The 15,488-nt window shown below is 46.1% G+C and overlaps 1 protein-coding gene across 4 annotated transcripts in view; it reads left to right on the top strand.

Annotated features, from left to right (window-relative positions):
- The window catches only part of TMC7 (transmembrane channel like 7), a 72,473-nt gene that overhangs the window by 34,785 nt on the left and 22,200 nt on the right, over positions 1-15,488 (top strand). For all 4 annotated transcript variants that reach the window (XM_017874402.1, XM_017874401.1, XM_017874403.1 and 1 more), the window contains 3 exons: positions 5,813-5,958; positions 11,296-11,443; positions 13,841-14,014. In XM_017874402.1, coding sequence (XP_017729891.1) covers positions 5,813-5,958; positions 11,296-11,443; positions 13,841-14,014 — 468 coding nt within the window. The remainder of the gene's footprint in view (positions 1-5,812; positions 5,959-11,295; positions 11,444-13,840; positions 14,015-15,488) is intronic.

Here is a 15,488-nt window from a genome sequence, read left to right as displayed (position 1 = left end):
GGGCTAAAACGATCTTCCCAAGTAGCTAGGACTACAGGCGTGCACTACACTTGGCTGATTTTTAATTTTCTTTCTAGAGATGTGGGGTCTCACTATGTTGCACAGGCTGGTTTCAAGCTCCTGACCTCGATGAAGCCTCCTGCCTCGGCCTCTCAAAGTGTTGAGGTTACAGATGTGAGCCTCTGTGCCTGGCCAAAATAATTTTTTTAGAAGGTGACAAAAAAAAAAAGCCTTTTAGAGCTATCATAAAAGCAATGAGATTTTAAGTACTGGGGTAACAGGCATGAGCCACCGTGCTCAGTGAATTAGATAACTCTGTGTTGCGTAGGGCTATCTGGTGCACCATAGCCCGCTGAGCTGTATCCCTGGTCTCCACCCACTAGATGCCAGCAGCACTGCCCTCTTCCGACTTTGACAACCAAAAATGTTTCCAGAGATTGCCAAATGTTCCCTAGCAGACGAAATTACCCCCAGTTGGGAACCGCTGCTCTAGGTGTTTAAGAAATACAAATAAGTATTTTTATTTTTTCAGAAATGCTTTCTGAAAATTACTGGTATGAAAATACCTCACCGGCCGAGCGCGATGGTTCTTGCCGGTAGCCCCAGCACTTCGGAGAGGCCAAGGCAGGCAGATCACCTGAGGTCAGGAGTTCAAGACCAGCCTGGCCGACATGGTGAAACCCCATCTCTACTAAAAATAGAAAAATTAGCTGGGCATGGTGGGGGGCGCCTGTAATCCCAGCTACTCAGGAGGCTGAGGCAGGAGAATCGCTTGAATCCGGGAGGCGGAAGCTTCAGTAAGCTGACATCACACAACTGCACGATCCAGCCCGGGCAACAAGAGGGAGAGTTCGTCTCAAAACAAAACAAAAAACAAAACAAACAAACAAAAATGCCATACCATTGAGCTTCCACTTTTCTGAATAAATTGGTAGAAAGCCTTGAATTTGTCCACTGTGTTTGATTTTGAAAAAGCACCCCTACCTTTTTTTTTTTTTTTTTTTTTCTTTTGAGACGAGGTCTGGCTCTGTTGCTCAGAGAATGCAGTGGCATGATTTTGGTTCATTGCAAACTCTGCTTCTAGGCTCAAGCCATCCTCCCACCTCAAGCCTCCTGAGTAGCTGGGACTACAGGTGCGTACCACCATGCCCAGCTAATTTGTGCGTGCGCACGCATGTGTGTGTGTTTTGTAGAAACAGGGTTTTGCCATGTTGCCGAGGCTGGTCTCGAACTCCTGAGCTCAAGCAATCCACCTGTCTTGTCTTCCCAAAGTGCTGGGATTATAGGTGTGAGCCACTGCCTGATTTTGAAAAAATCCTTTTACATCTCTGATCTCATGTTTTCCTAAAAATAACTCAGAGGAATTGTTGAATGGGTGTTCAGAAGTCTACTATGCAAAAAAAAGTTAAAAAAAAAATACATGGCTGGGCACGGTGGTTCACGCCCATAATCCCAGTGCTTTGGGAGGCCGAGGTGGGCAGATCACCTGAGGTCAGGAGCTTGAGACCAGCCTGGCCAACATGGGGAACCCCATCTCTACTAAAAATACAAAAAAATTAGCTGGGTGTGGTGGCTGGTGCCTGTAATCCCAGCTCCTCGGGAGGCTGAGGCAGGAGAATTGCTTAAACCCAGGGGGCAGAGGTTGCAGTGAGCCGAGATTGAGCCATTGCATTCCAGCCTGGGCAACAAGAGCGAAACTCCGTCTCAAAAGAAAAAAAAGATTAACCTGGCGTGGTGGTGTGCACCTGTAATCCCAGCTACTTGGGAGGCTGAGGCACAAGAATCTCTTAAACCTGGGGAACATAGGTTGCAGTGAGCCAAAATTGCGCCACTACACTCCAAGATGGGTGACAGAAAGACTCTGTCTCAAAAAAAAAAATAAATAAAATAAAATAAAAAAGTCTACTATGCAGATGAGAAAACAAACTGTGCAAATGTCCACTATGCAAATTAGAAGATAAAAACCATGCAAATGTTGACTTGTGCAAATGAGAAAAGAAATTCAGTGACCTACCCAAGGTCACACTGCCTTTGAAAGCAAAGTTAGGATCAAATCCCAGAGCTGCTGTTAACCCCATTTCTTTAGATTACATCCCACAAGAAAAGTTTCTGTTAGTGGAAAAAAAAGAAAAAAGTTTCTTTGCATACTGTAACCTTCTTCCTGATAGGAAAAATTTTATAGGAGAGTTAGCTGCGCTTGATTATAGACGTTCAATAAAGTAAGCATGATGATGACCTGTCTGAAAGAGAACTTTCTGCAATGATCTGGAGAATGTGGACCTGTGCTGTGTAACAATGGAACCACTAACTCTTTTTTGTTTGTTTTTTTGCGACAGAGTCTCGCTCTGTCGCCCAGGCTGGAGTACATTGGCGCGATCTCGGCCCACTGCCACCTCTGCCCTCTGGGTTCAAGTGATTCTCCTGCCTCAGCCTCCCAAGTAGCTGGGGTTACAGGCGCCTGCCACCACACCCAGCTAATTTTTCTATTTTTAGTAGAGACGGGATTTCACCATATTGGCCAGGCTGGTCTCGAACCCGTGACCTCAAGTAATCTGCCCACCTCGGCCTCCGAAAGTGCTGGGATTACAGGTGTGAGCCACCGCGCCTGACTTTTTGTTTTTTTTTTTTTAGAGTCTCACTCTGTCACCCAGGCTGAAGTGCAGTGGTGCAATCTTGGCTCACTGCAACCTCCGCCTCCTGGTTTCAAGCAATTCTTGTGCCTCAGCCTCCCGAGTAGCTGGGAATACAGGGATGCGCAATGATGCCTGGTTAAATTTTGTTTTTAGTAGAGACAGGGTTTCATCATGTTGGCCAGGCAGGTGTCGAACCCGTGACCTCAAGTGATCTGCCTGCCTCAGCCTCCGAAAGTGCTGAGATTACAGGTATGAGCCACTGTGCCGGGCCCAGAACCACTAACTCTTGAGCACTTGAAATACGTCTAGTGTGGCTGGGAAACTGAATTTTAATGTAATGTGATTGTTAATAATCTGAATGTAAATAGGCACAAGTGAAAGAGGGTAAGAGAGATCAAACAGGGGCTCATTTTTCTTGAAAACAATTGACCTAAGCTCATTATCAAATCAGAAAATATTTTCCAGGCCCAGCAGACCTTTGCCCTGTAATTGTTACATTGTCTTGAGGGAGAGGTTGGTGATAACCCTGCTATCAGCCCTTGGCAGCACACACAGGTTTCTTCTGGTTGGACACATTTTTATGGCCTTTGGGAGAGTTGAAAGGAGAATGGAGTCCTCTGCTTCTACTTTTTCTTTTCCAGTTAACAAATGACTTCATTACCCAAATAATATAAGAATGCACGGTTGTCTTGTATAATTTCATTTATTTATTTATTTATTTATTTATTTATTTTTTGAGACGGAGTCTCGCTCTGTCGCCCAGGCTGGAGTGCAGTGGCCAGATCTCAGCTCACTGCAAGCTCTGCCTCCCGGGTTTACGCCATTCTCCTGCCTCAGCCTCCCGAGTAGCTGGTACTACAGGCTCCCACCACCTCGCCCGGCTAGTTTTTTGTATTTTTTGGTAGAGACGGGGTTTCACCGTGTTAGCCAGGATGGTCTCGATCTCCTGACCTCGTGATCCGCCGGTCTCGGCCTCCCAAAGTGCTGGGATTACAGGCTTGAGCCACCGCGCCCGGCTGTAACCTTTGCTTTGAGTGTGCTCTGAGAAAGAGTGCAAACTCTCTGGCGTCTCTTTTTATCTGCCCGTCTTGGCCTCCCAAAGTGCTGGGATTACAGGCTTGTGTCTTGTATAATTTTAAAATACAGATATGCACAATTGTACAATGTAAATATGCTCAGCTTCAATACATTTAAGAACACACACACACACACACACACACACACAAGAATGCACGGTTGTCATGAAAAATACAGAATTTATAGAGTAAAAAAGTGAAAATATCCCTCCCCGGAGGTCACTGAACATTTAACCCCATGGTTTACAGCCTACTTGACCGTTGACCTTTCTCTGTGCACTTACATGGTCTTGCTTGATATTTCATAATATGGATTTTTAGTGATCTAGGCCGATCCCTGTATGGACATTCAGATTTCCTCTCACTTCCTTCCTTTGTAAACAATGCCGTAGGCAACCACTATGTACTACCTACCTACAATGTTTCTGCTATATCTGTTCTCTCCTTCACTCTCCTGGAGTTTTCCTGCCATCCAAGGAGGTATTTGAGGCATTCAGTCATTCCTACCATAAGAAGTCAGTCAGCAGGGTGCAATGGCTCAATCCTGAAATCCCAGCACTTTGGGAGGCTGAGGCTGGAGGACCGTATGAGCCCAGGAGTTGGAGACCAGCCTGGGCAACATGGCGAGACCATATCTCTACTTTTTTATTTTAAAATAAGAAGGAGAAGAAGTCAGAGAGTTTTCTGAGCCACCAGGCCTTACTGTTCTTCTTCTTCAAAGTTGTTTTGGCTCTTCTTCTGGGTGCGTTGCGATTCCATATGAATTTTAGGATCAGCTTGTCAGTTTCTGTAAGGAAGCCAGCTAGGATGCTAACAAGGATAATGTTGAATCGGTAAATCAATTTGAGGAATTTGGCCATAGACTTTCTGATCCATAAACAGGGGATGTTTTCCGTTTCTTTAGGGCTTCTTTAATTATTATTATGTTGTTTTTGAGACAGAGTCTCGCTGTCTTGCCCAGGCTGAAATGCAGTGGCGTGATCTCAGCTCACCACAACTTCCACCTCCCAGGTTCAAGTGATTCTCCTGCCTCAGCCTCCCAAGTAGCTGGGACTACAGGCATGTGCCACCATGCCCGGCTAATTTTTGTATTTTTAGTGCAGACGGGATTTCACTATGTTGGCCAGGCTGGTCTCGAACTCCTGACCTCGTGATCCGCCTGCGTCAGCCTACCAAAGTTCTGGGATTACAGGCATGAGCCACTGTGCCCAGCCAAGATTTGTACTTCTTTAGTTAAATTTAGTTGTAATGTTTTATTCTTTTTGATGCTATGGCACATGGAATTTTATTGTTAATTTGAGTTTTGGCTTGTTATATGTACTTTTTTCTTTCAGAGACAAGCTCTTGCTCTGTTATCCAGTCTGGAGTGCAGTAGCACAATCACGGCTTACTCCAGCCTCCTGAGCAGCTGGGACCATAGCCATGCACCTCTATGCCTAGCTAATTTTTAAAAAAAAAATTTGTAGAGATAGAGGTCTCTCTATGTGGCCCAGGCTTGTCTCAAACTCCTGGGCTCAAGTAATCCTCCTGCCTCAGCCTTCCAAGGTGCTGGGATTACAGGTGTAAGCCACCATGCCTGGCCATCTGTGCATTTTTTTTTTTTTTTTTTGAGATGGATCTCACTCTGTCACCCAGGCTGGAGTGCAGTGGTGTGATCTCAGCTCCCTGCAACCTCTGCCTCCCAGGTTCAAGTGATTCTCCTACCTCAGCCTCCCGAGTAGCTGGGATTACAGGCGCGCAACACCAGGCCCGGCTAATTTTTTTGGTATTTTTAGTAGAGACGGGGGTTTCGCCATGTTGGCCAGGCTGGTCTCGAACTCCTGACCTCAGGTGATCTGCCTGTCTCGGCCTCCCAAAGGGCTGGGATTACAGGTATGAGCCACCTTGCCTGGCCCACCTGTGCATTTTTAATGCCAGGGTTTTATCAGTGCTTTATTTCCCAAACACTGAGTACTCCCTGTGCCTCTGGGGCTGTCCCAGTCTCTGGGGATACAGAGAGGAAAGGGGACACTGGAACTTGTGTTCCTTGACGCAGGGACTACTCTTCTGATTGCCCCACAGTGAGCTGACCAGTCTAACCTCATGCTCTTGGCTTCGTTTCAGGGTTTCCTGGAGGAGACTAGCCTCTTTTACGGACATTACACCATTGATGGAGTGAAATTTCAGAACTTCACCTATGATCTGCCCCTGGCGTATTTGATAAGCACAATCGCCTACCTGGCCCTGAGCCTTCTTTGGATCGTGAAAAGGTAAAATCTGTCCTTGCATTCTCTCTGAATTACCCTTGGTGGCTGGAGGCTGTTGGAGATATGGGAGCCCTGGGGGCCATTGCCTAAAGGATGAGCGGAGTCCAGCGGTGGGTTTTGTGGGGAAGGGTTTGTGAGTACACACTGGCAGCTGAAGAGACCTGGGAGAAATAGAAGTCAGGATTTGGGATGGAGTAGCAGACTGAGGTTCTTTTTTTCTTTTTTTTTTTCCCAGACAGAGTCTTTCTCTGTCACCCAGACTGGAGTGCAGTGGTGCAATCTTGGCTCACTGCAACCTCTACCTCCTGGTTTCACTTATCGTGCCTCAGCCTCCTGGGTAGCTAGTACTATAGGAACGGGCCACCACGCCTAGCTAATTTTTGTATTTTTGGTAGAGTTTCACCATGTTGGCCAGTCTGGTCTGGAACTCCTGACCTCAGGTGATCCGCCCACCCTGGCCTCCCAAAATTCTGGGATTACAGGTGTGAGCCACGGTGGCTGGCGTGGGGTTCTCCACTCAGTCACTACTGAACACATCTGGCAATCCCACCCCACTGCACACACACTCTTTCCTTTGCTTTGGTGTGTATGTTAACAAGCTGTCTACTGGGTTATAAGTAGCAGAAACTGAGCTCTGATAGTTATTGAGTGGCTCACAGATCCAAGGAAGGGAGGAAACTCAAATTACAGGAAGGACAAAGATGGAGTGATGGCTTAGGAACAACATCAAAAGCAAGAATCCCTCGTCTTCAATTCTTTGGTGTAGTGGTGGCTTTCTTAAGTGGTGGGAAATAGGGCATCTTATAGTTTGCATCAGCCTTGACCTCCTGGGTCACAGGTGCAGAAATCCTTAGAAGAGACTTGTTGTTTCTGCTTCATTCAGGTTTCCAGGCCTGACCCTTCCACCGTGGCCATGGGGAGCAGTGTGTCTGCGATGAGCCCGTGGAGGTTCAAGTGCTCAGCACTGCACTCCTTCAGCTGTGGCCAGGGGCTAGGGTCCTATGACAACATGGCTTTTCCTGTGGGAGACAAGTGCTTTAGGGAGAGAGAGCAATTCCCAAGAGAAGAGAAGAGTATTAATTCCCTTAACAAACAACCGGTACAAAAGGTACAATGACCCAAACACAATAGAAATTTTATTTCTTTTTTATTAGCTAGGCATGGTGGCACACACCTGTAGTCCCAGCTACCTGGGAGGTGGAGACACGAGAATCACTTGAACATGGGAGGCAAGGCTGCAGTGAGCCAAGATCATGCCACTGTACTCCAGCCTGGGCGACAGAGCAAGACTGTCTCAAAAACAAACAAATGAAACAAAAACAAAACCTGTATTTCTCTTTTACATGACAGTTCTGGGTAGGGGCACAGGTTAGTGTGGTAGAATTCTTCTTATAGTATTCTAGGACTAAAGTTGACCAAAGTTCAGGCATCTTCAGCATGTGGCTTCGAAGGTCCCTCAGAGGAATGGGAAAGGAAAACGCATGGAGGAGAACCATGCGGAGGGTATTTATAGGCCAGACCTGGAAGTGGTGTCCATCACTCACATCCCATTGGCTATGGCTTAGTCACATGACTATAACCAACTGCAAGGGAGGCCGGGAAACATTGTTCCTGGCTGGGCAGCCGTTACCCAGCAGTGACACTGTACTGTAGAAGGTGAACCACAAATTTTTGATGGACAACTTGCCATCTCTGCCCCAGGGGAGTTTCTTCGCAGACAGTATCATGGATGGACCTCTTTATTGCCCACTTGATTGTCCCTGTGAGAGCATACACAGTGTTGTAGGCCGTGGAGCTGCAAAGCCCCTTATCACAGGTGCAGAACAGACCAGGGTGCTGCGGATGGATCTGGCCCTCCATAAGGACCAGGATTCACCACTGCAAAGAAAACCCCAGTGCCCAACCTGGCACTTGTATCCTGAGTCAGAATCTATGAGATGAACGTGAACTAGTGAGCATCCATCCGCCACCCAAATGTACTATGTACAAATGAGAAGAAGCCTCAGGCTGCTTTTGAGGGGCAAAGAGATGCTTGGTAAAGAAACATTGGTTGATTGGGGTTCCGTGATTGTGCCAGGGGAGATCCAAGTTTTATGGACCTACAGGCTAGACAATTTGGAAGCGCCATCTTTAAGACAAAGAGTATGAAAATACGTTTTGTAAATGATAAAAATAAAACAAAACAACAACCAAATAAGACCATAGGAACACATTGCTGGAGTCTTCCAAAGAAGAGTCTTCAAAGAAGACTGAAGAATGGATAAGGTTTTTTGTTTTTGTTTTGTTTTGCAAGACAGAGTCTTGCTCTGTCACCTAGGCTGGAGTGCAGTGGCATGATCCTGGCTCACTGCAACCTCTGCCTTCCGGGTTCAAGCAATTCTTCTGCCACAGCCTCCCGAGTAGCTGAGATTACAGGCGCACTCCACCACGACTGACTAATTTTTGCATTTTTAGTAAAGATGGGGTTTCACCACGTTGGCCGGTCTGGTCTCGAACTCCTGACCGCGTGATCCACCCACCTCGGCCTCCCAAAGTGCTGGGATTACAGGCATGAGCCACCGTGCCGGGCCGAATGAATAAGGTTTGTTAGTTGTACAGCGAATCCACCTATGAATCTTGTTCAAGCTCAAGGCCTTGATTGCTTCCTGGGGAAGGCCATGGAGGGAGGGCTGGGTGTGATGTAATGGGAGAAAGGCCTGCTGTGGCCCAGGAAGTGGATGTGCCACAGAGTGACAAAGAGTATGGACTTTGTAGGCCAGAGACCATGGCCGGAATGTCAGTTCACCTCTTTGAGCCTCATTTTCTTCATCTGTGAAATGTGCATACCTGGAAGGGTTGTTGGGAGGATTAACATAAACTAGGCAGGTGAATGAACACCTTAGCACTGTGCCTAGCACCTTATAGACGTTTATTGAATTAAAATTATCATCATCGTCATTATCATCAAAGTAACACCAGTTCTGCCACCTAACTCTCTGGATATAGGGAAATAATTTTCCTTCCTCTGGATCTTAGTTTTCTCATCTGTAAAATGTAGGTCTGGGTCAGGCATGGTGGCTCACACCTGTAATCCTACCACTTTGGGAGTACAAGGTGGGTGGATCGCTTGAGCCCAGGAGTTCAAGATCAACTCTGGGCAACATGGCAAAACCCTGTTTCTACAAAAAATACAAATAATAGCTAGGTGTGGTAGTGCGTACTTGTAGTTTGAGCTATGTGGGAGGCTGAGGTGGGAGGATCACCTGAACTTGGGGAGGTTGAGGCTGCCGAGAGCCATGATCAGACCACTGCACTCCACCCTGGGTGACAGAGTGAGACTCCCATCTCAAAAAATAAAACATAAAATGTAGGTCTGGTCTAAATCAGAGGCTTGCAACTGGGATGGGTCACCGTAAGCTTTATAACATGGCATATTTCTGGAGCCCACATGAGACTTACCGAATTGAAAATCTCAGGTAAGAAACCATTTGGGAACTGGATTTGGGGAAAGTACTCCATGTCGTTCTGACTTAAATTCTTTGCTGTAATCCTTTGGCGGAATGACTGATCATAACAATTCCTTCCATTTCTATTGTCTTTATGCCTCACTGGCAAATCCTAAAAATAACCTGTTTCATCTACAGAGGCCTGTGTATGGCATCTGGTGTTTTATATCAAGTGCCAGGTGTATTTTTCCATGAAAGCATTTGAATGAATAAAAATATGCAACAATTGTATCTGACCTAAACAGGTGCTCACTACATAGTTAATATACTATTTAAGTCATTTATTCATTGCTTTATCCATCAGTTGCATGTTAACCAAAGTATATAGTCCATGCATTATGGATATAAAGGTGGCAAGACAGCCAGGGGACCTGCTCTCAAGGAATTTAAACTTTAGTTAGAGTGAGGAGTTACAAGCAGTAAACAGATGAATAAGGTAATTGCAGGTTAGTATCATTGCTGTGAACTAAATAAAAGGGACTGGACTGGGCATGGGGGCTCATGCCTGTAATCCCAGCACTTTGGGAGGCCGAGGCAGGCGGATCACCTGAGGTCAGGAGATCGAGACCAGCCTGGCCAACCTGGTGAAACCCTGTCTCTACTAAAAATACAGAAAATTAGCTGGGTGCGGTGGCAGGTGCCTGTAATCCCAAATACTCGGAATGCTCAGGCAGGAGAATCGCTTGAACCTGTGAGGCGGAGGTTGCAGTGAGCTGAGACTGCGCCACTGCACTCCAGCCTGGGTGACAGAGTGAGACTCCGTCTCAAAAATAAGTAAGTAAATAAATGAATACATAAAAAGGACTGGCTTCAAGTGGGGGTTACAGCCTTAGATGGGGAGGTGAGGGATTATAAAGGGGTTATTTGAGCCCAAACCTGAAGGATGGGAAGGAGACCAGCCATAGGGAGGGTGAGAGGAGCACCATCCCTGGAGATGGTAGTGGGAATTTCCCAGAGGCAGGAACAGGAATTTGTGTATTTATAGAAAAGAGAGAAAGCAAGCATAGTTACATGGGAGGAGAGGCGATGGCACAGCTGGATCACATAGGGATCTCTCAGCTGTATTAAGGAGTTTGGATTTTAAAAGAAAATGAATCGTTCTACCAAAAAGACATACGCATATTCTTATATTCATCACAGTGCTATTCATCACAGTGCTATATTCATCACAGTGCTACTCACAATAGCAAAGAAATGGAATCAACCAAGATGCCCATCAGCAGAGGACTGGATAAAGAAAATGTGGTACATAAACACGATGGAATACTACACAGCCATAAAAAGAATGAAATCATGTCCTTTGCAGCAACATGGTTGCAGCTAGAGGCCATTATCCAAAGCAAATTAATGCAGGAACAGAAAGCCAAATACCACATGTTCTCACTTATTAGTGGAAGCTAAACATTGGGTACTTATGGACATAAAGATGGCAGCAAAAGAAACTGAGGACTCCTAGAGTGGAGAGGGAGAGAGGGAGGCAGGGATTGAAGAAACTGTTGGATATTGTGCTCAGTACCTGGACGACGGGATCATTTCTAACCCAAATCTTAGCATCATGCAGTATTACCAAGGTTACAAACCTGCACATGTACTCCTGAATCTAAAATAAGAGTTGGGGAAAAAAGTATGGATTTTATTCTAGCTGTGATTGAAGCAATCAGATGGGTAAAAGGAAAGGATCAACAATGAGATACCTTGTTAGCTGCCACATATATTTAGAATGGCCCCAAACTTGACCATGTCACGATGAGCTGAAAATGCAGCTATGTCTCACTTTTTAAGTTTCAGACACAGCCAATTCAGGGGACTCTCTTTTGCTGTTTCTATAAGAAGGATTATTGTGTTTTGGGGTCAGGTCGGTGGAAGGATTCAAAATCAACCTGATTCGGAGTGAGGAGCACTTTCAGAGTTACTGCAACAAGATCTTTGCTGGCTGGGACTTCTGCATCACTAACCGCAGCATGGCGGATCTGAAGCACAGCAGCTTGCGGTACGAGCTCCGAGTGAGTGCTCCTGGGTTTTCCCGTGGTGGGGTCCTCACCAGCAAGGTCCTGCCTTTGGACCCTGAGTTTTCAGCTTGCAGAGGATCAAGGGTGGGGGACAGGTTGTCCCTGGTGCTTAGCAAGTTACCCCTCTATAGCTTTCAAGAATTTTCTTTTTTTTTTTTTTTTTTTTTGGTTGAGACAGAGTCTCCCTCTGTCGCCCAGGCTGGAGTGCAGTGGCCGGATCTCAGCTCACTGCAAGCTCCGCCTCCCGGGTTTACGCCATTCTCCTGCCTCAGCCTCCCAAGTAACTGGGACTACAGGCACCCGCCACCTCACCCGGCTAGTTTTTTGTATTTTTTTTTTTAGTAGAGACGGGGTTTCACTGTGTTAGCCAGGATGGTCTCGATCTCCTGACCTCATGATCCGCCCATCTCGGCCTCCCAAGGTGCTGGGATTACAGGCTTGAGCCACCGCGCCTGGCCGCTTTCAAGAATTTTTCACAGCAAACATGTCACTGGGGTTGATTACCCTAGACCTGAACAGGAGCCCTGGTGAACTGGGACTGGGAAGTGGGGCGGGGACACAGTGGATAGAAGGAGATGATGTGTTTCCCCACACCGTGCTACTTTACACTGTTATTTTTCCATGTGAGGAAGACCTGTCATAAACACTGCTTATACCAGGAGAAATGGGAGTAAGGAGGGAATGTCATGACAATAGTGTGGGATGGAGAGTATATGAAAAAGTACAGACCGGGTGCGGTGGCTTATGCCTGTAATATAACACTTTGGGAGGCTGAGGCAGGCAGATCACAAGGTCAGGAGATCGAGACCGTCCTGGCTAACATGGTGAAACCTCATCTCTACTAAAAATACAAAAAATTAGCCGGGCATGGTGGCACATGCCTGTAGTCCCAGCTACTCGGGAGTCTGAGGCAGGAGAATCACTTGAACCCAGGAGGTGGAGGTTGCAGTGAGCCAAGATTGTGCCACTGCATTCCAGCCTGGGTGACAGAGTTAGACTGTGTCTCAAAAAAAAAAAAAAAAAAAAAGTACAAGAGAGTTTCCAGCCATCTCTACTAAAAATACAAAAAATTAGCAGGGCATGGTGGCATATGCCTGTAGTCTCAGCTACTCGGGAGTCAGAGGCAGGAGAATCGCTTGAACCCAGGAGATGGAGATTGTGGTGAGCCGAGACTGCACCACTGCATTCCAGCCTGGGTGACAGAGTGAGACTCCGTCTCAAAAAAGAAAAAAAAAAGTACACAAGAGTTTCCAAATGAGTAAGGAGAGAAAGGAGTAAAGAATAGCATGTTAATAAACCCATCAAAGCAAAGGAGGAGGGGACAAATAAATCAAAAGCATAATAAAATGGAAAGAATCAAATCAAATCTATTATTTCTTACACTAAATACGAACAGATTAAATTCTCCTAATAAAAGCAGAGACTACTAGATTGTGTAAAAGAAAAAATAACAACACCTCACCTGTATGCTGTTTGAAGAAATGACACATACTATATTTAAGTAATATCCTAAATAGTTTATAGTTCTGTTTTCACATTTATTGCAAAGCCCAATTGCAGTCTTAAATAGATTATGCCTTTACTTAGGCCTTTAGTAGACATAAAAAATAGTTGGGCTAGGCCAGGCGCAGAGGCTTATGCCTGTAATACAGCACTTTGGGAGGCCAAGGCATGTCAGGGTCAGGAGATTGAGACCATCCTGGCCAATATGGTGAAACCCTGTCTCTACTAAAATTACAAAAATTAGCTGGGCATGGTGGTGCATGCCTGTAATCCTAGCTACTCGGGGAGCTGAGGCAGGAGAATGACTTGAATCAGGGAGTCAGAGGTTGCAGTGAGCCGAGATTGGACCACTGCACTCCAGCCTGGCAACAGAACGAGACTCCATCTCAAAAAAAAAGAAAAAAAGTAGTTGGGCTAAGTCTAGGATGGTATCTTGCAGGAGATGAATATTTAAAAGAAGTTTTTGTTGTTGTTGTTGTTGTTTTTTGTTTTTGTTTTTTCCTGAGATAGCATTTCACTCTGTCACCCAGTCTGGAGTACAGTGACATGATCATACATCACTGCAGACTCGAACTCCCATGCTCAAGCAATCTTCCACATCAGCCTCCCGAGTAGCGGGGACTACAAGCACTCATCACCACACCCAGCTAATTCTTCCAGGTTTTCTTGTAGAGATGGAGCCTCCCTATGTTGCCAGGGTTGGTCTTGAACTCCTGGGCTCAAGTGATCCTCCTACCTTGGCCTCCCACAGTGCTAGGGTTATAGGAGTGAGCCAACACGCCTGGCTAGAACTCTTAAAGATGGATGGGGACAGAATGATGAATCAGTTTCTATCCGTGAGTATCCCTTCATCCCACTGCTCACAAATGAATTTTCTTTTATCTTCAGGCAGATCTGGAGGAAGAAAGAATACGGCAGAAAATAGCAGAAAGGACCTCAGAAGAAACAATACGCATTTACTCTTTGAGACTGTTTTTGAACTGTATTGTTCTGGCTGTTTTAGGGGCATGCTTTTATGCAATATATGTAGCAACTGTCTTCTCTCAAGAGCACATGAAAAAGGTAAGTTAACTTGAACTCTGTCTGGACATTATGCCTAGTGCACTGAAAACCTGTGAGGTAGATACCATCGTCATTTCTGTTTTACATATGGAGATAACAAGTTTGGCTGATATGATCAAGACCTGAAAATCAGAGTGATCAGTTTCCGCTTTTTTTTTTGAGACACAGTTTTGTTCTTGTTGCCCAGGCTGGAGCACAATGTTGTTGTCTTGGCTCACTGCAGCCTCTGCCTCCCAGGTTCAAACGATTCTCCTGCCTCAGCCTCCTTAGTAGCTGGGATTACAGGCATGTGCCACCATGCCTGGCTAATTTTGTGTTTTTAGTAGAGATGGGGTTTCTCTAGGTTGATCAGGCTGGTCTTGAACTTCCGACCTCAGGTGATCTGCCCTCCTCCACCTCCCAAAGTGTTGGGATTACAGATGTGAGCCACTGGCCTTGCCCAGTTTTCACTTTTAAGATAATTTTTTTGTGTTTGTTGTTGAGACAGAGTCTCACTCTTGCTCAGGCTGAAGTGTGGTGGTGTGATCTCAGCTCACTGTAACCTCCACCTCCCAGGTTCAAGTGATTCGCGTGCCTCAGCCTCCCTAGTAGCTGGCATTACAGGGATGCACCACCACACCCAGCTAATTTTTGTATTTTTAGCAGAGACGGGGTTTCACCATGTTGGCCAGGCTGGTCTAAACTCCTGACCTCAAGAGATCCACCTACCTTGGCCTCCCAAAGTGCTGGGATTGCAGGTGTGAGCCACCGCACCTGGCCTTAGAGAAATTTTTAAAAGCATCTAAAGTGTAGTGTTTGAGATCCTTACTACTCCTGGGATTTGCAATATTCAAAACTAGGCTGGACTAGGGTTTTATCCCTGACTGTTATTTATGAACTAAGGCCTTAGTTTACCTAAAATAGCAGTGGTTTTAAAAATCCAAGTTTGTCTAGTGGCTCTGCTTTATGAAATCAATCATCAGGGGTCCAGATTCCGTTCATCTTGTGGCTCTGCCCTCCCTAGGATATGGTTTTCTTTTCTTCTTTCTTTTTTTTTTTTTGAGACAGAGTCTTGCTTTGTCACCCAGACTGGAGTACAGTGGCATAGTCTCGGCTCACTGCAACCTCCACCTCCTGGGTTTAAGTAATTCTCCTGTCTCAGCCTCCCGAGTAGCTGGGATTACAGGCACCTGCCACCACACCTGGCTAATTTTTGTATTTTTGGTAGAGACAGGGTTTCGCCAGATTGGCCAGGCTGCTCTCGAACTTCTGACCTCAAGTGATCCACCTGCCTCAGCCTCCCAAAGTGCTGGGATTATAGGCATGAGCCACCGCGCCTGGCTAAGTATGGTCTTCTGTATGGTACAGGATAGCTCACCACCATGGCCACGTTCTAGCCAAGGGGAAGGAGATGAAGGGGCTAAGGGGGGCACATTTCTTCCTTTAAAGGGCATGACCTGGAGGTTACACTAAAAACTTCCACTCAGCCGGGCGC

The sequence above is a fragment of the Rhinopithecus bieti genome, unplaced genomic scaffold (genome assembly GCF_001698545.2).
Source record: "Rhinopithecus bieti isolate Rb0 unplaced genomic scaffold, ASM169854v2 scaffold_9209, whole genome shotgun sequence".
Lineage (NCBI taxonomy): Eukaryota > Metazoa > Chordata > Mammalia > Primates > Cercopithecidae > Rhinopithecus > Rhinopithecus bieti.
The sequence above is the reverse complement of the archived record's forward strand: the minus strand, read 5'-3'. Positions and strand labels throughout refer to the sequence as shown.